This window comes from Serinus canaria, chromosome 2, assembly GCF_022539315.1.
Source record: "Serinus canaria isolate serCan28SL12 chromosome 2, serCan2020, whole genome shotgun sequence".
Lineage (NCBI taxonomy): Eukaryota > Metazoa > Chordata > Aves > Passeriformes > Fringillidae > Serinus > Serinus canaria.
This window is the reverse complement of record NC_066315.1, coordinates 130,347,691-130,372,269: the sequence shown is the minus strand read 5'-3', so window position 1 is coordinate 130,372,269 and position 24,579 is coordinate 130,347,691. Positions and strand designations below refer to the sequence as shown.

At 37.0% G+C, this 24,579-nt stretch overlaps 2 protein-coding genes across 8 annotated transcripts in view; one reads left to right on the top strand and one right to left on the bottom strand.

The window, feature by feature from the left end:
- Positions 1-24,579, bottom strand: part of VPS13B (vacuolar protein sorting 13 homolog B) — a 430,054-nt gene that overhangs the window by 84,786 nt on the left and 320,689 nt on the right. For all 7 annotated transcript variants that reach the window (XM_018912403.3, XM_030234395.2, XM_018912397.3 and 4 more), the window contains 2 exons: positions 22,036-22,173; positions 9,543-9,950 (listed from right to left, as the gene is read on the bottom strand). In XM_018912403.3, coding sequence (XP_018767948.2) covers positions 9,543-9,950; positions 22,036-22,173 — 546 coding nt within the window. The remainder of the gene's footprint in view (positions 1-9,542; positions 9,951-22,035; positions 22,174-24,579) is intronic.
- The window catches only part of PABPC1 (poly(A) binding protein cytoplasmic 1), a 688,709-nt gene that overhangs the window by 430,222 nt on the left and 233,908 nt on the right, over positions 1-24,579 (top strand). The gene's annotated exons all lie outside the window — the stretch shown is intronic.

The window sequence follows — 24,579 nt, the reverse complement described above, 5'->3', positions numbered from 1 at the left end:
AAACTTGAATGAAGTGATGTTCTGAGGAAGCTTAAGGAAAAGAAATGAAGAACAAATATGCATAAACCTTAAAAAGCAGTAGTAAGTAAAGAGATATGTGTCTGAGAGAAGTTCCAGTAAGGTACTATTTCTATGGAAACTCCAAAAGTATATAAAGTATATGTTCAGTCTGTGAAGTGCTTTCCCATGCCTAAAGCAATCACCTTAGAAAAGTAAAGATGCAAAATAATCTTCCCTTGTTTTTGCCATACCACACACTGTTTTCAGTCAGTCCTTCAATGTATCTCTCACAAACCTCTATTGTGGAAGTCTGCCTTCAGTTTCAATAGATTAAATCAAAGTCTCCATTTGAAGTGAACTTGAGATGGCAGCACAAAGAAGCAATATATCTTCATAAATGATTGCTGTGACATGTAGAGGTTAACTTGTGCTCTTTGGATTATGGCTCATGAACACCAATGCACTTTTCAGTACGTGCAATAATTTACTTTTAGGAACAAATAGTTTCATGACTTTTAAAATACTCCTCCAAGAGACTAATAAATATGAAGCACTTGCTTTGGACAGCATTTAAAAAAATGCTGCCAGCCCTCCCCTGTCAGACTCCAGCCCCAAACACAATAGCACCACAAAACACATCTACACTAATGGAGCAAAAGAGAACTTAGACCAGGCTTCTGTGTACTATTGCAAGGATTACCTTTATGATGACATTTGCTCAAAAGGAATATCCAGGTATTTTTATATGGCTGGAAACAATGTAGGAGGGTTTACAGATAACTAGCTTGTCACATTCAAAAAATTACCTTGCTTCAAAATTAAAGGTGGAGATCATTACAACCAAACAGAGAAAAAAATTTACCTAAAGACATTTACTTTGATATTCTAACATCTTTTTTTAGTCAGTACATACTTGATTTATGCTAAGATTTAGAAAGACATCTCACAGAATCTGAGTACCCTAATAGAGTTTTACACATAGTTAGCTTAGGGTTTATATATAATTATAGTAGAGTTGCATTAGCATTTGTCAGTAATAGGAGGCTTCATCCTTGTTAAACTGCTGTGTGTGCATAAATCCTTTTGTGTTAATAGAAAGAGCTGGCCCATTTTAATAGATGCAGCAAATATATAAAAAAAAATCTGTGCCTTACAGTAACAATCACTTAGAGTTTAAGCAAAACAGGTATTAAAAAAGAGCTCTGTTTGTTCTTCCTGATTAACAAAGGGAAAGACAATGTTTTGACATAAACCATGGACTTTCTGTTTTCAAAAACATTTCAGTGTTGACATTTGAATCAACTCCAAATGAAATGAGTAGAAATATAGAAGGAGCTTTTTTCCTCCTATTATTCCCTGCGCATTTGCTCTTCCTTAGCTTGCAAATGCTGTTTGGTTCATTGCACTGTCACCTAATGCAACACAGAGCATGATTTTAATTGGCAAACTTCAATAGGGGACAAGAGAATTAAGAAAATGAAAACACATGTATTTTAACAAAGGTAGCAAAGGCACTGAACTGGCACTTAGCTCCCTTCTGAAAAGCCAGTAGCTTTGCTACAAACAATAGCACTATGAAGAAAATTGCTTTTCTGAGTTTGGGCAGCTCAGAAGCAAGAGTGTGTCCCAGGGCACAGACTCAGCCACGCTGGTTCAGAGGCATGTGAGCAATGTGGTGTCACCACCAGCAGCAGCCTGTGGAATGTATTCCCACCCAAGGGATCCTGGTGCCCTCTGAAGGAAGAACTCCAGGCTCCCCCATTGGGTCCTCCGTGCCTGGATGGCAGAGATACAATCTTGCTGCTGAAGATCAATTAGCAAGTGGTTTTACTTACCACCTTCTACAAAAGTGATAGTCTGTGACATTTGGTTCTGAACATTCACTCTTCACATTTGTAACTTCAGCAGCTACTTTCAGACTGTCATTGACATTAAGACAGCCATTAAAATGTAAATACGCTGTTTTATCTAATAGATTGCTACAACTGTCTACAAAAATCTTTCCTCTTAAGAAAACTGTAGATACATCACATACTGAGTAGTTATACTACAGTTATAACGCTCTGCGGACAAGGATCCTTGACAAATCATCTTCTGGGAAGAAAGGCTAACAAAGCTGTGAAAATAATTACAGGGGAAATAGTGCAGTTAATTTAAGAGCCAGCCAATTTACTCAAGTCTGGAAACAGCAGTAGCAAACCGATGGTGAAGCATAGTAAAGAACAATTTTCAGAACAATTTTCCAGGAGAGATTTAGTTAACAATCCACTGACCGCACTGGATTTCTCATTAGTAGTGAGCTGAATCTTATGATGGTTCATTCTCCCCATGAGAACAATACTTACATGTTACCAATTAGCTATTCTTTAGTGAAAGAGAGTTTTTCAGCATTACATTGGGACACATATGGGCTCTGTAAAAACATGAGATGTGTAACACACGGTAAACAGAAAGTAATGATCTTAAACAGGCCAAACCCTTGAATTCATCACTAATAAATGTCCCCATGCATTCAGCGGTACTGGCTGTTGGGAGCCTGTTTTCTTCAAGTACTTCAAACACTAAAATCCAGGAACATTTATTATTTTAATCCATTACAGGCAGTGGTTGATTTAACTTTATTGGTTGTGGTGGTGGTAGTAGTTATAGTAGGGGTAAAGCTATGTTCTTTTACACATCATTTCAAAAGGGCTTAATTATATTTTATAGCTCAGGCCAGGAATCCTGCTTGTTTTGTGTCTAACAAGGTTCAAATGGAGTTCAGGTCAGTGATGAATCAGAAGAGAAGTCAAAGATGGTTATCTATTTGAAATGAGCTCATCTCCCTTAAAGAATAACTGGGCAGGTACATTATGTTCATTACACTACTGCATACTAAATAACTGAAAAAAATCTCAATTCACTTGGTGGTTTGGTAATTTTGGATTTTGTGATGCCTGATCACAGAGGGCATATTAAAGTTTAGATCCAAAGGGATTTTAATTATTGGTCAAGGCTGTCTTGGGAGTACAATAGTTTACAATATACTTGTAAAGCTCCATATTGCCTTATGTTATTCCAATTAGGTGGAGAAAAATGCATAATATAAACCAACAAAAATAGTGTTCATATTGCATCTGTGAGTCGAGCTTTCAAAAGTGAGTGCTATATTGATATGAGTAGTAATTAGTTCTTTATCATGAACTTTTTTAGATATCACCAGGTTTCAGAAAAGCAGCTAAACATTCTTACTCCAGCTCTACAGATGGACATGGGGATGTTTTTCAATTAAGAAAAAGATCTATGCATTTTCACATCTTAATTTTAGGTGGCTGTTCAAAAACTTTTGCTTACCAGGAGATAGCTGGGACCTAAAAATGTCACTGATCTTTAAAGTTGTAGATACTTAGCACAACTGAAAAATCAGGCACTGAATAGTTACCCAGCACATGAAGCATTACAAAATAGTGGATGCCACTCAAAATGTATCCAATATAATCACCACAAAGCTGATTTAGATTTACAGCTTTGATGTCTTGCTCCTCTGGCTCTATACTGGATTCAGTGAATTTTAACTGCTTTAGTAAACTAAATCATCCATGAACTAGAGGGTAACTTTTCTTTATAAATAAACCAATCTGAAGATAGTGCCTGGCAGCAACTGAGCTCTATTTGGGCCTCTCTAACCCAGTCAGTTATGCTTGTGGAAGTTCAAGGCTTGACAGATACACCCAAGCCACACAAACCATACAGGTTTCCCTGCACTCTTGGAATGTGGCTCCTGAGGATGAAGGACAGTGCAGGTCAGGCTTATTCCAGCCTTCTCCCTTCAATCCTTCCTCATTTGTACACTTCTCTGTATTCTCATTTGTGCCAGCACGGTCATTAAAGTGTACCTCTCCAGTGAGCCAGCTGAAGGAGTCAATCTTGTTTCAAACTCCTCTTTAGTACTGGGTTAGTTTTCAGAGAAATGAGTGCCCTGACTCAATCCATTGATCAGCTACCTGAGTAACTGAGCTAGCACAAGGCAGCGTGTGGAAATGTGTGGCTATAACAACCTGAATTCTCTATGAAATTGCACCTTTTGTCTGGGCAGCAAGCTAGTGATTCCATCCCATAAAAATATTCTTGACATGGAAAAAGAAGAAACATGTCAGCATATCATCAATTAAAACAGCTTAAGTAACTGGGCCCTACGACTGGAAATAATGGCTAACCTCTGTGTCCTATACCGCACACTGAAAAATGAAGACTGAACCAGAAGAACATCACAGAAAGCATAAAATGTATAAAGAAAACAACCAGCTTTCACTGTTATATCTATTGTCTCATGAATCTGAACAGTCTATTAAATTGACTTCTATGTAAATACTGTATCACCTACTACTACCACATACACACTGGGATCCCACCATCAAAAGAAATTCCAGTCGCAAAAAATTTGTAATTAGTTTCACAATAAAAACTGAAGATATTAAAACCCCAACCATATTTGTTCTGAATTAAATTTAATCTGAAATACTTTTAAAGCTGCTTTACTCCAATAGCAAATGCAGGTCTACAAAATTAGTGCACACTGTCTTGAACAAACAACCTTCAAGGAACTTTTAATTCTTTTTTATACTCTCTGAAGTTAAGGGTGCTAGTTCATCAGTAGCAATTCTGAACCCTATTACAAAGTATCAGTAGGGAATCTGGCCAGGATTAATAGTGGGACTCAGTCCTGGGATTAGATGGTGTCTTGTTTCATGGATTTTAGGCCATCTGTTCTTCCCTCCTACATTATACTCCTGCAGAACTATAAACGCACCTCCACCTCAGGGACTATAGAAAGGAATTAGAATTCTTCTGCTTTTCATTATCACAAGATTCAGTAACTCATTTCATTGTCAGGATAATCCCCTTTTACTCTTTCTTTTGCGCTTGCAGGATATGCCAAAATGACAAATAAAATCCCAGATGTTAGAGACCTGATGAGGTCTCCACCTTTCCTTGAGTGTTGGGTTTAAGCTACTTGGGACACGGTGTCAAATCTGACAGGACCCTGATGCCCACACCCAATATTCATTAAGGTTTGTTAGTGATTTGTATAGCTGTCTACAAGCTGCACTTCCACCTCAGTCCTCAGTGGCCATTTAAATATTTAGTTTGTCCTCTGGCTTTTACTGACAGAGAATTAATTTCCTATTGTTCAAGTGTTGGAAAGAGTTTATATTTCTTTCTAAAAGTAACAAACGCCTTCTGGGTGTTGTAAATGGCTTGTTACTGCTGCATATTATTTTAGGTAGTCATATCTAATTTAAAGTTTTATTTCCCCATGGGCTAACTTGCATATCTGCAGCATCCAAAGGCTATGACAACGCCTTAGCAGACTTTCCTCAAGGGAGTTAGTTAACTCCAAATTGAAGTTTGGTCTTTGTGCTATACCAATTCATATCTGCATTTAATTTCTAAAAGTACTGTAAAGTATCTGAAGTATGTAATTATTTTCAGGTTTGGTAAAAATACTTGCAATTATCATAGGCTCAACTAGTGTTTATTTTCCCCCCCTTATTTATATGCTAAAGTAATCATCTCTACATATGGGACAAAGGGCTGGGGAATTCTGTGTATGATCTTTGGAATATTTTATGTCCCTAACACTCTCAGTTCACACACTGAGCAGCACGACTTCCCTCCTGTGTCCAGCCAGAGTAAAATGAGGCTCCACTGAGAGGCTTCAGGCTTCTTGCTGTCTTTCACTTTGGGGAAAGAATGGTCCTCAACTTCTCTTAATTTATCTGCTCTTTTGGCAGGTAGGTAGTGCTAATTTCAACTACAATCCTAAATTAACTGAAAGCCATATGTTTAGAATTGCATTCTATTTTCTAGCATTTCTTGCTAAAACTTACTTCAATTCTAATGCCCTGTGACAGTTAAGGAGTGAGTCACACACCTCAAACACAGTACCAAGCAATCTCAGATCTGACTGGGTACATGGGACTCGAGCTCTAAGCATTTGTGGAAGATGCCACATACTTCAGAGCACAAAAATCACTGAACCAGATCTAACAGCAGTTCTTGGACTTGGGGTTTTCATCAACAGTACAAATAAGCTGCCAAGCTAAGTGTTTGGTTTTCAAAAAAATGGGTACAAGTTTTAACTTGCAACTCCAAGCCACAAAATATAAAATGACTCGAGATAATTGTTTTATTGAACATCAGAACGATGAAGCCCTACCCTTAAGGGCATCAGGAAAACTGTTACGGTAACCTCTTTTAAAGTTATTTAAAATGATTATTTTTTTGAAAAGGGATTTTGTTTTATTATTTTTTTCTTTTTGTGCCAGTACAGTGCAATACAGTCTACAACAGTATTATTTTACTAAAACCAAAACAGTGAGTATTTAAACATGAGCACAGAGTGGAACATAAGTATTCTAACAGAAATAGTAACCATGTTGTTATAAGTAACTGTTGTACTAAAACCTGAAAAATGTCCAAAAGATGAAGTCCCTTGACACACTAAAGGTTTGGGGTTGTACAACAGTGCAGCAGTATATATAGAAATTGAGGTGTTTTAGTTTTATTCAATTGCAATATGAGTGTTCAACACTTATAATTAATTTTGTTAGAAGTGAAATTATTTAACTACTTAGCCTTGCTGTTTTTCAGAGGCTAAAACTTTTTTAGTTTCGTAAGAAATCAAGAAGAAAAATGAAATTAGAATGCCTTTAGTTTTCATGATTAAACTAGTAAAGTCTAGAGGGAAAACTGATAATTAAAACAAAAAAAGTTGGATAGCAGGCTTTCTTCTTAATTTCAGCTGAAAAGAAATGAAAGTAATACACAAGGTCATGCACTTTTATTTTCCCCCTATAAGGGAGGGAAAATGCCTACTATACATATTCTTGCTAGAGTTTTTTTTTGCTCAATAATTCCTAGCAAATAGAATCCTTACAATACAACTTCATCTCCTGCATTAAAACTCATCTGGAAAGGGGTCGTTTACACTGTTTATAAAACACTGCCACATAAAACGTGTAAAAAACCATATTTCACTAAAAATAGCTTGCGTAAGTAAGGGATTAGAGTAGTTTCTACTGCTATAATTGTTCCTTTGTAGTTTTTTCCATGATGTTTTTGAATAGTGTTTTAAACTATGTTTATTAAAGTCAGCACATCAAAAAGGATCAAAGAGTAAGCTAGTGAGAACCAAAGAAACCCCAAGCGTATTGTGTTGTCTCACTGGGGAGTTATGCAGATTCAAGTAAACAAGTGCAAATTGTTGAGGTTTTAATGAAAATTTTCTACAATTATTGTATCTGAAGTCATTCTATATAATAACATCTGTACAGCAGATGGCCATACTGTACAAAAGGCAAGCAATGCTCCTTTTTCCTCCTCTGTTTTAACAGTACATCTGAGATGACTACTTTTGTCATTGCGCTTAGCTTGGTTCAGCAAATAATTCGTAAAATGCAGCTGCTGCAGATGGTCACAATAGTTTTTTGACTGTAAAATCAAAGACACAGGGAAGTATTCGTGTATTAGTTTCATTCTATTAAAAAAATGTGACATTAACCCTGTTCAGCTCAAAAGGTGTATCTAAAAAACCTTTTATAAAAAGAACAGTAGTGAAGAACTGAGATACTTAAATGTTCCTTACTCTCAAGACACAGCTAAAAACTTTTAAAAATCAGGTTAGCATGCATAATTTCTTTGTAATAATAAAACAAATCTAGTTAGCAACTGTGGTATTCTTCTAAAGGATTTTTAACATTATAATACCCTTTCCCCCACACTGAGTATTTTATCTTCTCTCCTGAAGTTGTAATTTCCATCTTGATTTCTATCAGCACTTTAAATTCAGATTCACAACCGTTAAAAAAAAAAAAAACCAACAAAAAAACAAAACAAGCAATTTCTTAAAAGATTTTTGACAATTTCAATCAGTTTTGTGGAAGTTTGTCTTCTGCTCTAATTAGAACTTTATTGCACCATCACAACGGTATGCAAAACCTCATGCAGATGTACTTTTCTTTTTATAAAGCAGAGATAAAGCATTTTTAACTGGAAAAAAATGTGAAAAGCGTCTGTTGATGTCTACTAATTGTCTGGTTATGGAAGTTCTTTATATAGAATAACTAATGTCCATTTTCATTAGATTTGACATCAGTATTGCTCCACTTCACAACGCCTGCCAGACTATGACCATACTGAAGATTCATGTACGGCTTATACCGCGTAAAATAAAGATTGATTTCCTCAGACTGCCAGAAGAATTAAGAAACAGAACTTCATAGCTGAAAATGTTTCTGAGGCTTAACATGCAGGGCAAGGTACGTCCTCCTTCTGGGAGGATGAAAACCCCCAGAGTATGTGAAATACAGTGTGAGTTTGCCAAATTGCTTTATAGAACAGTGAGGGAGCAGCCTGGCTTTGATGTATCGAAGCGTGATGTGGACACCATAATGTGCCATGGGACAGATAAAGCACAAATGATAGAGGGGAACCCATGGAAGGGAAGAGGATTATGACACAGAAACAAAACTAAAACTATTTAAAGCACATTATAAAGGCTTTTATTCAGTTGCAGTGCCTTCTATGCTAGAGTTGTGATCCGAGTGGAAAAGCGTGGGAACACAGGCACTGTTCCTGCCTGCACTGCTGTTTATTAATGGATAAATCAAAAGTTTCTGGCCCCGGCACTTTCACGGGTTTTCATGTCCTATGAACCCTAAACTTTTCATTTTTAACTTTTAAAACAATAAAGAAAAACTGGAACTTGCGGGCCTGAGGAAAAATATTTCTGATGAAAAAGAAGTAAATCACCACCTCAGCTGGCCAACAACTTGTTCCTCTCAGCTAGAGACCGTTTTACCTTTCAAGCTGCTCTTCCAACTACCCACATCTGGTTCATCTCCACACTATGGAAATACACCATCTTATTCATTTTATTGAAATGCTATAAAACAATTTACAATGACACTCAAAATATCTCCATTTTAAATGAGTCTCTGGTATCTGGTTAATTGTACCTGCAGTGCTTCAGTAATGAGGCCAGAGTGCCTGTTTTCCCTGTGTGACTCTCAGGTGTGCAGAGAAAACATGTAAAAATTGAAAACTTCATAAATCTGGAGGAGAATAACAGCATGACCCAATATTTACATAGTAGCACCTGTCAGGGCTCTGAACAATTATTTTTACATTTTTTTAAATACAGAAACAAAGGTCCTAAGAAAATCTAGTTACAGAGTGAAAACTGTCAAAATTTTGCCCTTTGAATTATGTGCTAAATTACTGGAATACCAGAGGAGTGGTTCTCATAACCACTATTTAAGCCAGAATTCCATCAATAAATTAGTTATTACAAGCTAGGGGATATTAACTACAGAATTAATCATTCTTGGGTGCTCCCTCACAGAAAGGAAAGGAGTCTATCAGGGATTTGCTATTTTCTGTTGTAGATTTATGATGTTGGCTGGAGCAGTTCCCTGCAATGCCCCACACTTTGAAATGGTCACTAGACCACCACTTACACAAACCAGTAGCTGTTCCAACTTTAAAAAAACCCCTCTTACCTGCAGTTTTATGTCCACTTTTAATATTCAGGCTTCCACTGAGGTTCGAGAAAGAGACTAACAAACAAGGTTTACTGGGGTGTGGGATGGTTTCCATCAAAACAACCATTTGAACGGTGTGAATGGAAATTTTCTGGAAGCAGGAAAGGGCTTGCCACAGGTTTTCCTGCACTGAAGCCTTTTGCACAGTGCTGGTGTGGGCTGCAGGTAGAAAGTCCTTTGTACTGGGGTGTCTGGATATCAAAGTGATGTCCTCATCTGGAGTAATGCCACCTGATGAAGCAGCCTCCTTCCTGGGAACATCTTCATTTGTGGTTATGATTTTCTTCAAGAACTGGTTTATTTGGTCAAGTCTGGCAAAACTGAGATTTGCTTTCAAAGGTTTTGATATGTCCACATTTATGTCAGCTGTAGGGGAGAAATGGAGAAAGAAATGTGATAAGCTATAGTGCAATTATTCAAGCTGTGTGCAAATATAAGCATTGAGTGGAAATAGCTTTTCCATCATATTTCCACCATGTTTCATTACAAGGACTGAATCAAAACATAACAAACCAGTATTTTTAGCAATAAATCTGAATTAAAATATAATGAAAAATACTATAAGCAACCGTCACTATGTACAGTTTTAAAGGAAGAAACATGGTACAAAGTGGATTTATCTTGTTTCTTCCCAGGGATCACCACAGCTATCTGAAAGACACACACTTTATTTGAGTGTGTAGGAGGGGAGATACATTAGTTCTTTTGTGTCAGAATAAAAATATACTTCACATTCTCTTGAGTTTTATATCCATAAGAACTATTTGACTAAACTCCAAAGGCAACAGTGAGCATTTTCAACACATTTAAATGAGTGAATAACATGTGTATTCTGTTGTTTCCTACACAGTTCATAAGCAGCAGTCTTCAATGCATTTTCAAGACAAAATGTGAAATAAAAAGCAAATACAAAAACTGATGCATGTTTAGATTTCTTCATTTTCCAGGGATATTGGAATAATGTATTGCTTTAATTTTTTTTAAAGTCATTATCATTTTTAAAATGTTTTTAATCTCCTCACCAAAAAGGGTTTTGGTGTTTCTCGGATTACTAAAAGATTCAGAGAATTTTTAGGAACCACAAGTAATATGAACAACATTGTTAATAGTGATATCTTGGTAGCTGAGATGTAGGAATTGCCAAAATTATTTCACAGATAGGAAGCAGGATTTTATGAAGGCTGAAACTTATTTCTGTGCTACAGCATCAGTATGTAACAATTCCTTACAGAAATCCAGCTTTTAACTTAGTTTTTAGGATTTTTCATTTCAAAGTCAGTTTTGACCAGCAATGAGACAGCTGTTCTGGTTAGGGGGAAAAGAGCTTTTCCCTTTGCTGTTTGACTGCCACTGCCCCAACCCCATGAACCAAAAGTGATTAAAATTCTGTGCATACATCTAAACTAAGATGAAATGTTCAAACAGCACTACTTAGTTTCAAGTTTCATTATAAACATATACAGGAAACACTGTCTGTTGAAGGTTTTACAGAGATTAATGAATATTTCATAGAAACTAGTTTCAAGTTGTCCAGCATCACATTTTACTCTTAACATTGATACAAACTAATGAGCTCGATTTTCCCATTCTTTAGGTAAGTTTTTACACCAACACTAAAGGGCTGTAGGGGCAGAATTTCAGAGCTGCTTTTAAGAACAGGTTTATACTGACTTCAGAGATTCACAGGCATATGGCAAAGTACTTTTCTGATCTCCTCCCCCAAAAATATCTGGCACATTTTCTATAAAGATAAGAGAAATTTAATAATGGCTGTGTAAGATCTGTCATAGCTGAACTAAAAAAACCCAAAACAATATTAGAAAGATGTCTGCACTATTCCACAAGCTACAGCTAACTGAAATTTAAGACTGAAAAGCAATTTTTAACTTAGAGCTTTAATTACTGGTTTTCTGAAAATGCTTTCTCTTGCACTGAAAGCCTTCCATGCTAAACTAGGAACTGGCAAAACACTAGCTAATAAGTGGGCCTAGCAGGAAGGCAAGTACCAAGTTAGAAACCTGGGCATTAGAAGAAAACAGGATTGGAGAGGGTTGTTAAACACTGGAATTGGCTGTCCAGGAAGGTGATGGAGTCACCATCCCTGGAAGTGTTCAAGAAGCAACTGGACAAGGCACTTAGTCAGGGTCTAGTTGACACAGTGTTGATCAAAGGTTGGACTCAATGATCTCAGAGGTCTTTTTCAACTTCAATGATTCTGTGAAGATTTTCAGGCATCCAAAACCACAGAAGATCAACTTGGAAGATTTTGCAAAATCATTGTGTACTGACATTTTAATTAAAATCATGGGAAGAAAAATGTCATAATACCTTGGTAAAACTCCCTACGCTCTTGGCACTTGGAATATCCCAGGATTTTTCTGCCTTATATGTGGACATCACTAGGCCTCTCCTTCTTTTGAATAGAGAAAGGAGTTAGGAAGAAAGTAGAGACCCATGTGACATTATGACATTAATTTATTTACAATAGTCAAATTGAGTGTTTTAAAATAAAATGTTAAAAAACGGAAGAAGACAACTTCCTTATAAATTTAAATTTTTCCCTTAGTAATGTAGTAATAAAGAAGCAAAATAAATAGATGCTATTTATTGCTTTTGCTAAATAATTTAGTTTCTAAGTTAGTAAAGGGAGACTAACTTTCACATCTAATTGCTTTATCTAATACATATCTAATTGCCAGCACTTTCCTATGGTAATATAGCCCAGAGTGGGGAAAAATCCCAAGAAACCTTCCGACACCCAAAAACTTCTTAGACCTAAGATGACTCAAGAGATGTCAAGGGCTTAATCCAAAGCTTAACACATCCAAAAACTGTGTGTGAAGGATGGAAAAGGAGATGACCACAAAGGCAGAAGCTCCTTTCAGGGCTTCCTTTGGCCAGGGCAGAGAAGACACAGGGTGCTGGTGCAGCTCAGTGGTGGAACGTACTCGGCACTTGGACCTGTGCTTTTATCACTGCTCTTGGCCACTCATCCAAGAAAGCAATAAAAAAGGGCCACCAGGACACCAGATAAATGCAAATGACTCCCCTCTTTTCTGTTTGGAAACTGTGCATGTCACACAGAAAAATGCTGTCATGACTGATAACTTGACAAAGTTTTGCACGAAATTATTATTATCCAGTAAATCAGCCCTGACAGAATGTGGTGGCAGCCAAAAGCATAACTGCAGAAAATGTGACTTTGGAACCTTCACTGGAAATATTTTAACTATCTCCTAATGATACAGGTTATTTTTACAACTGGTTAAAGATTATGTAAAGAGATTCTTTGGCATTTTAAGTAAAACATTCAAAAAGAAAAGAAGAAACACAATTGAGCAATCTTTAGTCTTTGACCTCTTTTATACATTATCCTTAGCAATGTAAAAGAAACTTTGACATTCCTCCTAAGGAAAATATATTTAAGTGATGGACAGAACAATGAAAACTGATGAAACACGAAGAGCTATTTATAGGAGTTGATTAAGATAGATATTCAGCTGCTTCACCAGACAGTCAAAATGCACTAAAAAGAGCTTTAAAATCTATGAGTCACACAGATTCAACTGCAATAAAATTTTTGGGGTGCAAAATCCAAGTGTAACAGTGTTTTTAGATTATTTTAAACACCTTGGGAAGAACAGCACATAACACTATGTAGATTCTATACCTGTAGGAAACACAGGCTTCCTCTAACTCCACTAACTCTTTGAATTTCCCAAAATTACATCAGAATCAACACAGAGCAAAAGGTAGTTCAAAGTCATCTTTAACGTCTCAATTACATCAGCTTCTCCTTTGCCTGTGAGTGACTGGCTACTAAAATTATAACCCAATGCATTCTTTAGATTTAGATGTATTAGCAATAACTTATTTTGCCAGGTGTTATCTATTTCCACAAAAAAAAAGTGAAAAAAATTACTGTGCCTGCAAATCGAGTGCATCAAGTGAGTTATTTCTGATGGAACTAATTGGTATCAAAGCAATTTTTGATTACAGCATTTGAGTGTAGAGTTTGAATTGCTCTTTCTCTTCCTCAATTTCTTCACTAGTTCTCTTTAGATTACCCAGTAAATCCATGTATTTCAATTATTAGTTTCTAATTAGCCTTCACAACTTTCTGAACAGCAGCTAGGAAACAGAATGATGAAATAACTAGTGAGTTAAAAGGAGATTAGATAAATATAAATAAATTACACTTATTATATGCTCCCACCACACCAGGAGATGACTTAACAGTGGAGGAAAAAGAAACACTTTGGAATAATGAAATCAGAGAGGGAATTCAGGTCCCAGAGGTGATTCTACGGAGTTTTATGTTAATGTACACCTTGTGGGGGACCAAAAATCAACTGGAATAGTTTCCTGAAAACCGTTTCCAGCTATTTTCTCATTTTAAAAGTTCCAACTTCACTTGACCCATTAGTCATCATATTACTTACATTTATTATGTATTTTGAAATCTATTACAAAAAACCCAATGGATTCAATATGGCCTGTTTGAACTCAATCATAACAACTATAAAAAGAAACCTATGAGCAGCATTCTGAAATTTCTGTCTGAAGCAATTTCTTTCTTTGTCATTTTATTACTTAGAGCTGCAGATAAAAAAAAATCAGGGTTATAAGTATTTTTTTCTTGTTCTCCATAACATTCAAATTTGTATTAGGAAGATATACTTTTCATCTGTTAAGTTGGGATAATGATGTTACTCAAAAGGACTTTTTATTTGGAGGGCTATGGATGAATAAGCAACACAAAAATAACAAAAGCTCCTAGCATGGTTACTCCAGGTAAATTCCAGTTTACTAGAGCTGGAAGCTTCAGTGGACTTATTCTAACATGTGCCATAGGGTAATGTACAAAATGTTACTACTTCTATGACTTAAAAACCACCATAGTCTTTTCTCAATCTTAGATACCAGAAAGTAAATGCCATGAAAATTAGTCATAAGCTGAATAAGGGCATGCTGAATCAATGGGCCAAGTCTATGAGGTTCAATAAGGTGAAATGTGAGTCCTGAACTTGTGTCACAACAATACCATACTATGCTAAAGGCCGAGGGAAAGGTGTCTGTAAAGCAGACCCGTGGGTGCTGATTAACAGAAGCTGAACATGAGCCAGCGTGCCCAGGTGGCCAACAAGGCCAATGGCATCCTGGCTGTATCACCAACAGTGTGGCCAGCAGGACCAGAGCAGCAACTGTCCCCAGTACTGGGCACTGGGAAGGCCACATCTCAAGTGCTGTGGCCAGTTCTGGGCCCCTCACTAGACAAAGGACATTGAGGGGCTGGAGAGTGTCCAGAGAAGATCAATGAAGCTGGTGAAGGATCTGGAGAGTAAATCTTATGAACAGCAGCTGAGGGAGCTGGAGTTGTTTAACCTGGAGAAAAGGAGGCCTAAAGGGGACCTTATTGGTCTCTACAACTTCCTAAAAGGAGACTGGAGCCAGGTGGGAAGTGGCCTCTTCTACCAAGCAACCAGTGACAGGACAGAAGGAATGGCCTCAAACTGTGCCAGTGGAAGTCCAGTTCAGGAAGAAATTTTTCACTGAAAGGATGGTCATTAGAACGGGCTGCCCAGAGAGGTGGTAGAGTCACCCTCCCTTGAAGGATTCAAGCAATGACTGGACATGGCACTCAGTGCTATGATTTACTTGCCATGGTACTGCTAGGTTAAAGGCTGAACTTGATGATCTTGGAGGTCTTTCCCAGCCGTAATGATTCTATCATTTATAAAACCACAGTCTTTCGAAGACCAAGAAGTGTTGAAATGTGTGAGAGAAAAATATGCCATTTCCTAAGAATTGATTCATTTTCCATAACCTTCATTCAGTAGTGAAATCTTGTACTTCTCACAGCTGAAACAGAAGAGGCCAAGTCTTTCTCCTTGAGGTGAACATGGATCTTACTCTCCCCTTCCCTAAGAAGGCTGTAAAATATTAAACTTCTGATATAAAGTACTTCTATGGAAAAAAACTACTATTTATCCTAAACTCTTAAGATGATTTAATTTCCTAGTCCTAGAAAGGAGAAGAGCAGATGATGGCATGAAACAGTTTACCAACAGTGATATTCTTTCTCACTTAGCCACCCATCCTGATGTAGGGACTTTACAGAGGAAATATGAGGAAGGTAAAGGTAATCTTGAGCCCTGATTCTGATTTGGAGTCAGGGTGGCCCTTCAGGAAATGGTAATGGCTGAATTGCAAAAATTAAATTTATAAAAATAGGAAAGAGACATGGAAAGACCAGTTGTACTGTTCTCAATTGTCTGGTCAAGCATCAAAAGAGACACAAATGAAGAGAAATTGAAAAGCAAGAAGAATCCTAACTAATTGTTTTTATCCTCTAATTCATCATTCCCAATTTGGATCAAGGGAAAACGAGGAAGAAACTTGAGACAAGGCTTCAGAGGCCATCTGCAGTCCATCTTGCATTCTGCTTCTGTGAGACAGATGCCAGTTAGTCTAGAAGAGACTGGTGGTCACTGCTCAGTATTCCTACCCGCTGCTGTCTGTGCTGCAGCCCCACAGAAGCAGCTCTCCAAGGCCAATATGGCAAACTAGATTAACAGGGAGTTAATCACCCTGAGCAGTGCTGGGTGCTCCCCAGCAGGAATAACAACTTGTTCCATGCCCTAGTGTGGTCATGGAACTGACATTGCTTGACGGTGACACTTAGACATGAACAGCTCCAGCTTTGAGATCTCAGACAAAGCTCAGAGTGATGCAATAGTATTAATTTTTTAAAACTGTCACAAGTAAACCAAGATAAATTGTTGTAGGTCAAGAAGCCCAAAGATGCCATTAATAAACAATGGAGGGTTACTGCCATTCAGTAGATGATGACTGAAATTAAGCAACTGTGCAGCTTTCAAATACAGCTCAGTACAATACAGAAGTGTGCCAAGGGCTGGGAGCTGAGGCCAAAAATTATAATGGGGGCATCGGGAGGCACTATCATGAAAGGAAAAGCCAGGCTAAGGGAAACATTAACTCTCTTAAGAGAGAGTCAGGGAAGATGAAGCACAATACAGTGAGACGAAATAAATTGTTCCAGGTCATGGAGCACGTTTGTGGAAAAGAAAAGAACCCATAAATACTCTCTATTTTCTGCTTAGCTGCTGAATAATACATCTATATTAAGAAGCACACGGGAAGAAAAAAAAAAAAAAAGAACGTTTCAGAAAATGGAGCAAATGTCTGAAATAAGCGTTAAAAGAATCCCAACACACTGAAAAAGATTATAAGAAAATATTTTTCAACTTATCCATGTGGCTCCAGTGTGCAGTTTTCATTTTCTGTACTTGGACATATAAGAAATGGAATTTAAAATAAGTGTCGTAGACACTGTTTTTAGAAAGTTACTTTGATGATTTTCCTCATTATTACACTGATATTACAGACAATAGATGTGTCAAGTCCAAAGCAATACCTACAGGCTGGTACACCTGTTTGGAATATTTCTCTTTGCCCTCTTAATCAAATAAATATAATTTCATGGCTACAGTGTCAGTGCTTTAAAAACTTGTTTGTAAAAGAGCAAAGGGAAAAAAAAGCCCTACTAGAAAGCTCAAAAGTTTTGCAAATGACCCAGAGTTAATTAGAAAAGTCTGCACCCTGGCTAGTTCCCCTTCTCACGTGTCAGCTCTCATTAAATCAAAAAATTCTCCTTTCAAAGTTAACAAACACCACGGTTAACAAAACTGTTAAACTGGGATCAAGTGGGCACATTCCTAGGTTTATATATGATGTCATGCTAAGCAGCCCACAGCTGAACTTGCAAGTAGTATGAATGATTTTTCAATATATTAAGTATCTGATCTAATGCTAATTTTCTCTCTATAGGCTAACTGTGCTGGGAACAGGTGGCCCTGCTTTCAATTACGGAGGGCTAACATGCCAGTGTGAGGCCTGGATTAGTTCACCTTCTCACAGGGAATTTGCCTCGGTTGGGAATGGATTTATTATGGCTTCACACATGGAACGGAGCTCATGTCAGCTGAGGGCAGTGATACATCATATGATTCAAATTAACCTGCTGTGGACTGTTCCGCAGGGCTGATATTGTGTATTAAAATGACGACATTTTTAAAACAGCTTGAAAGAAACCAGGATTGCTGAAGTGCAATGGTTCCAATTTGTTCCAACTAATCTATCACCTGCTGGAGATATTATTCTAGAGGGTTTCTGGTAGCTGCTATTTTCCAGGTTTCTCCAAACCACTGACCTTGGTAATGGATACAATTGTTGCCTCTGCAAACAGTGAGGAAAAAAAAAGCTGGAGAGAGTGCCATGGTGCAGTTCTGATTATTGTTTTTTATACCGAAGCCAAGATCCCCTGCTGTGCCCCTCATGGTCCCCAGATCATGTGTGGAGGGACTGGCATGAAGGAGAAACCCACCAGCTTCCCAGTTCTCACTTTATCTTTCAGTGGGACACAACATTTCTTAGTTTATTTGAATATTGTCTTCTGCAGAAATTATTTATAAAGGTGAAATATCAAGGACCTCCATTACTTCACATCTAACCCAATGCCTTCCCAAGAAACTACTGCAGAAAGAGGACTTCAGTATAAAGCATCCATAATTTGCGTGTATAAGTATTTAAAGGCAAATTTTATGAAGCTATACTTCATAAACATGTTCTTGCATCATTTGCATGGAGAAAGACTACATCAAAGACAGCTTTTATAGGTAAGAAGGGTGATTTAAAAAAATCCAGAAGGCGGACTAAAAGGTAAAGATGGTAATTTTTCAAAACCTATTAAAACAAGATGGTCATTTTTGTTCCTCACATAATGAATTATATCTAATGCTGAAGCAATAAATAGTTCACTTTAATGTATTAAGACAAAAACTGGATGTACAATCCAGTAACAGACTGAATATAAAAGATAGAGGGTCATGTAAAGTGATGTAAATGGAATTTAAAAAATTTTACATAATTAGTTTCTGTAGAAAGAGAATGAATAGTCCTCTAATACATTGTGGGGTTAAAGTTGAGGTCTGTTCCTACAGGCCTGATGATGAATGCTTATTTCTCCTAGGATCCTATTACCTTAAATCTGGAAGAAATATAGTTTTTCTTTAGTTGCCAAAAATGTACAAAATAATCAACTCATGTGGCAAGAAGTACATTAATGTATCCTGTTATTCTCATTTAATTAGTGGTTTCCAAGTTTAGCTACTTGCTGTAGTTTTTTGATCTCCGAGCTAATACAGACTGACAACCTGGTTTCCTGTGTGGTGAAACCATAGGAGCTTTCTGTGGAACACCATCTACTTATCTACTTCAGCTGACAAACTATTTGCAAGGAGTACTGGTTTTATCTAACACAGCAAACACTGGGAACCACTTGCAGGTTTTTTTCTGTTAACTGCTCGATAGTATTTTGCATTATAGAATATAGGCATGTTTGAGTCTTGTACTTGAAATTTAACCTCAGCACACCAACAATGTATTTTGAAAGAGAAATGGCATTACAACTAAACCACTGAGCTCTGAACACTCAAAATTGACACAGAAAACTGTATAGTTATCCCAACTGCTCCACAATTTTGTCTGCATAAACACAGCTTTCAAAAATGTGGTGACTTTTCAGAACAGTTGATCATCTGTAACCAACAGGCAGCACCTACCAGTATATTCAATGCATTTCAGCAATTCACTTACTACAGTTATAAACCTCATATACATAAATGACCATGAAGCACACACTATGTCTTTAGAAAATAGGTCACTTAGCAGCAGCATTCTTTGCCAGATATTCACCAAAAAAGAATAGCCTTCAAGGCCTGCAACATAACTCTACTCCAGCAGTGCCTTTATTTATTCAAATGATTAGCTAAGCTGTCTCCCATCACACATACTGTTTGTTGATCTTGCAAGAGCTCCTGGGAGTTTTGCTGAGGTTCTTGTCCTCAAAGAACAACTGCCAGCTGAGCTAGGATCTGGTGGTGTAACACTTTCTCCAGGCCTGCTGACGGCCAAGCTACCTCACCCTGGAAGAAGCTGTGGTTAGGGGACTTCTGTCCCACAGGGCAGTTAGTAACTCATTTTCCAGTAGCCTGCTGAGGAGCTGTCAGGCTCTTGTAACTCTCTGCATGTGCTGTTCTGACGCAATCACATGCAGAATGAGCCTTCCATTACTCATCCAATGAAACTTCCATCCCCCAAGGAAGGCTTCTTGGTAAAGGTTAGTTTATTTGAAGAGGATCTCATAGTGGTAACAGCTGAGATTAGAAAAATCTGCAAGGGATGGTGGAGCTGTTTTGTTATACTACACTGGCAAACACTTCATTAAAATTCAGAGAAATTACCGGTGAGTCATGCGCAATGATAGTTCCAATTAGCAGCAAAAAGATGATTAAAAAAAGCCTTCTGGCTAAGAATAGATCCTGGAAGAAATTTCTGAAGTTTTAAATGGTTTGTAAGAATAAATAGATTGAAGATTATGATGCATTAATTTATGGTTTTTCACTTCAGTATTCAGCAAAACATTATGGAGGGGAAAGATTTAACACTAAATGCAAAATACAGCTGAACTGGTGAAATGGCATGAACACTTACACTATTTGTGAATATATACTTTGCAAGCTGGTGCCAATTTCCATGTTTGCTAGTTTCACTAGGAATCTGTCCTACTGCCCCTCAGGTGTGTAAGAAATGAAATAAAAAGGCTGTACCCGGAAACTATAGTGAGAACCTTGAGAGAAGTGGAATGCACAAATGAAGGGTCTGGGAATATGGAAATCTGACAAACGTGGGGACGGAGGACGTATAAGAACTGGTAGCAGAAGGATAAAAGAAAACCATTCTGGCAGCAGTGATCAACAGGTCCCTGATAGAAGGTATCTTAACCCCTCCTGTGCTGTTCCTGATTAGAATGAAAAGCCATCATTACTATCAATTAACTGTTTTTTTTTCTCAAGTGGCAGCAGAACATGCAGGAGGGCCTGAAGATTCAAAGGTCTATTAATGTACCCAAATATGGATCAATATAACTAAAGTCTTCCCTGAAATTATGTCTTTAGATAGCTGGAAAACAAAAAAAAGGGGCAGTAATGAGGTTGTTCACATACTTTATTGTTTCCTTGAAATCTCGGCCTCTGTGCAAAAATTTTTTCAAGCTACTTAACCAAGTATTTATAGTGAAGGTCAAATATGTGTCACATTTACTGATTACTCACTTTGATGCCTTGGGCTTTGATATTCAGAAGTGATTTCTGCTTCACCCAAAGACAATACGAGCTGTGTTTCCAACATCAAATTCTATATTTTCAAGTATTTTGGAAAACTAAATGGTTTGTTTTAAGTTGATACATTAATAAAATGAGAAAATATTTAATGCCCCTGTGACTCAGTTGTCTTCTGTGGAATGTCAAGGGCATTGTATTCCATCATCCATGTGAGGGTTGTGCAGGTAAATTAGTATTCCTGTAGTGCTCAGATGCTACAGCTGTAAGGCATGCAAAGGAAATTCTGCTGCAGATTCAGGATTAGATACGTGCTGTAAGACTGTATGAACAGGTAACTGAATGAACAGGAAAATCCTGTACTCAAGAGCTCCTTACTAAATGGCTGATAACAGCTGTGCTGTGTGAAGTAAGGATATTCAGGATAAAAAAAAAGTTAAATAATTCAACAAACTATAACAAATATGCATATGAAAAAATAGTTATGATGTATTTTCTAACTTTCACTATAACCTCAATTATTTTTCACTGTAATGTAACTATAAATACATACTTCACAAAATAGAGAATGCAATTGGTAAGAATTTCTGATGCTCTAGGAGTGAAATTTCAAGTCACATTACGTTATGCAAATGCTAACAAACCTCTACACTACACCACTTGCATTCATCAAAGAAACACAATATTGCTAATTTTTAAATTTTACAGTATCAGCATTTAGGGTGATTTGGAATTTCCAGAGCCAGGTATCCAGATTTCAAAGAACCCAAGAGAAGATGGCTTAGAAAAATCTTCAGAAACATTATAAAAGTCATCTTTTCTAAACACAACTGCAATAACATTTCAGTGTTCCAGGACTAGATAGAGGTAGGTAGGCTTCGTTCTGCTGGAAATTCAACAAATTCAGCCTTTCTACAGTTATTGTGGGAGGAAAATTAATAATTAAACCCTAAACCAATGACTGGTCCAGGACTGCCCATTCCCCAGTTTTCACTTTCATTCAGAGTAATTGCCAGAGGAAAATTTCACATTAGTGAGCAAGGAATAAAATACATTTCTGATTATCTGATATCACTGAGTCATAGAATAATTAGGGTTGAAAGGGACCTCAGTGCTGATCTCCTTCAAACTCCCCTGCCATGGGAAGGGACACCTTCCACTCGATCAGGTTGCTCAGGGCACCATCCTGTGTCCATGTGTGCATATCTACAGATTACATCAGAAAAGAAAGATTAAAGTGCAGCACTTACCTGGTCCATTAAGGAAGTCTTTAATTTGCACAGTGATAAGAGGAGGTGGAATACCACTTTTAGCATCTACCTCTCCTGCTACTGTCTGCAACCAAACCTTGCAATAATCCAGAGCTTCTGGGAGGGTCTTCCCAGGATCTACAGATGATAATTATCATAGACATTAATTATATTCCAGGAATATGATATATTACAAAATGCTAAACACAAAACTTTTGACCGGACAAAATTAAAGAATTTTAAATGTAACATGGTAAATATTATACCTAATATAACTGGTTTACATGGCATTTGCACTTACAGACAGATGCATGTGTGGAATAATGCATGCACTCATGGGTAAGAGGACAAAGCCTGAATTACAAAAAATTTAGAAAACATGCAAAAATACCAAGTAAAATATGAGTTAAATACAACAATAAAACAAGACGGGTGTAAATAGCACACAAATTCAGCTTTGATTAATGATTAAGTAATGACACTTAAGGACTCCTTACAAGAGAATCTGTGCTCAAAACTTGCTACAAGATTGTATTGTCATTGCTCAATAGAGAAAATAATAATGGAAAGGAATATTATAAAAGCATAAAAACCAGAATGCTATCAGAACTCAGGAACAGAGCATGACAGCAGTGCAGTTGTACCATTCCCTTTGCAGCTTCACTCAATAGCTAACCAGTAGCTATTCTTGGGTACCACCTTGAATGGCGCTCCTTTGATCAGTCTGCGATACTACAGAAGTACATTAAAAATAAATCCATCCAAGGGCTATTCTGGTCTTCATTTTCCAGGTATCACACATAGCAAAAACAGTTGGGTAAAAAGGCTTTTTAATCTTTAGGGATGACCTTCATTATGAGCATTCTCAATTCTGGCACTATGGTCTTAAATTATAAATAATCAGTCATTGTTTATTATCAAGTCTGCTATGTTAATCATTGAATATCTGTCTCGTCCTCAAATTAAAGATATTTTCTTGAAGCTATTCTCCTTTTCAGTCAATTAAAAACTTCTATAATTGCATTGAGTTTTACTGAATTAATTCCTTTCAGGAACAGGATTTACATACTCACTGTTATAGTCAACATATGGTATCGTGGTATCACAGTCATATGTGGACTGGGTATATAAAGCCAGCTTTGGAATTTGTGTTTCTTGACCTTATCATGTGATTCATATAAAACTTGGCACATATGAACCCTTATGTGATTTCAAAGAACCTACTGAAACCAATTGATCATGACTTTAGATCTATATGGAAAAGATCAAAAGTTAGCACATTCTTTTGTTTTTATTTGATCAATTTTCAGGCAATGACTTTACAGCAGTATTTGTATTGTATGGCATATACATTACAGCCTTTTCTTCCCTCTATTCCTGCTACACATTTATAAAGTCAGCTCTCAACAGTTATTTAAGAGCTGTCACTGCATACAACAGATTTGTACATTTTCCATGAGAATTTCTACATTTTTACAATTCATGACTCTTTTCTTTTAATTACAAAAACCAGATATTCTAATACCTGGTGGCACACTCCCTTTTATACAGTAACTATTTTAGGGAACATTCCCTTTTCTACAGTAACTGTTCTAGGGAATATCTTGTTGCATCTGGCATTTTTCTAATATACTGAAAATACTACTACTATGACTACTACTACTACTGCTGCTGTTACTCATCATCATCGTCATCATCCTCTTTGCCACCAAGGTACACATTTTTTCCAAAACACAGATTTATAGCTGTTCTGAACAAGGGTCTCTGAGTTGGATCTATAAAATTATTTCTTATTTTGTGCTGGTAGACATCATAAACAGCTAACATTTTAATGTTTTTCAGAATATATAGTGTAAAGCATTGTAAAAATGACTGAATATTGCTCAATGAGCATCACTGAATTGATTAAATTCATCTCTAAATTACTGCTCCTCTGTAAGTATCAATATAAACATTCAGGTGTACCAATACAGCACAAAACACTGCAATCTGCCATTATTTTGTCTCATTTCTGGAAGATATTATCACATACTGTATATAGCAACCTATATCTTCCACCAGCTTTTCAAAAAATCCATTAAATTTAGCTGAACACCTCTTGTGTAAAATATACTTACAGGTAGTCTTATTATCCTAAGATGTTTTTACCTTATTAAATACCCAATAATTATTTCAATGTTGTAGCTCTTTCAAGCAGAAGACATCTCTGATGAAAAGAACTTACACAGCAGAAAATCCCTGTGTGACATATTTTATTAACTATACCAACTGCCCTCAGGCTACTGGGAACTGCAGCACTTAAGCACAGAACTAAAAAACAAAGCAACCATGGGACTCTCAGGAGATTTTTTTGCTCTGTCACATCTCCAAGGAGTGCAACAGTGTCATCACCTGGGGCACTGCAGGACTGGGATATGTGAATAATAAGGACTCCAAAATTTACATATTAGGAACACAACATGAAGAAACCTCAACACACAAGTCCAACAAAATATATTTCTTTTAACCCAGCACTGGTCCTACTCAGTTCAAGCATTTTTTAAG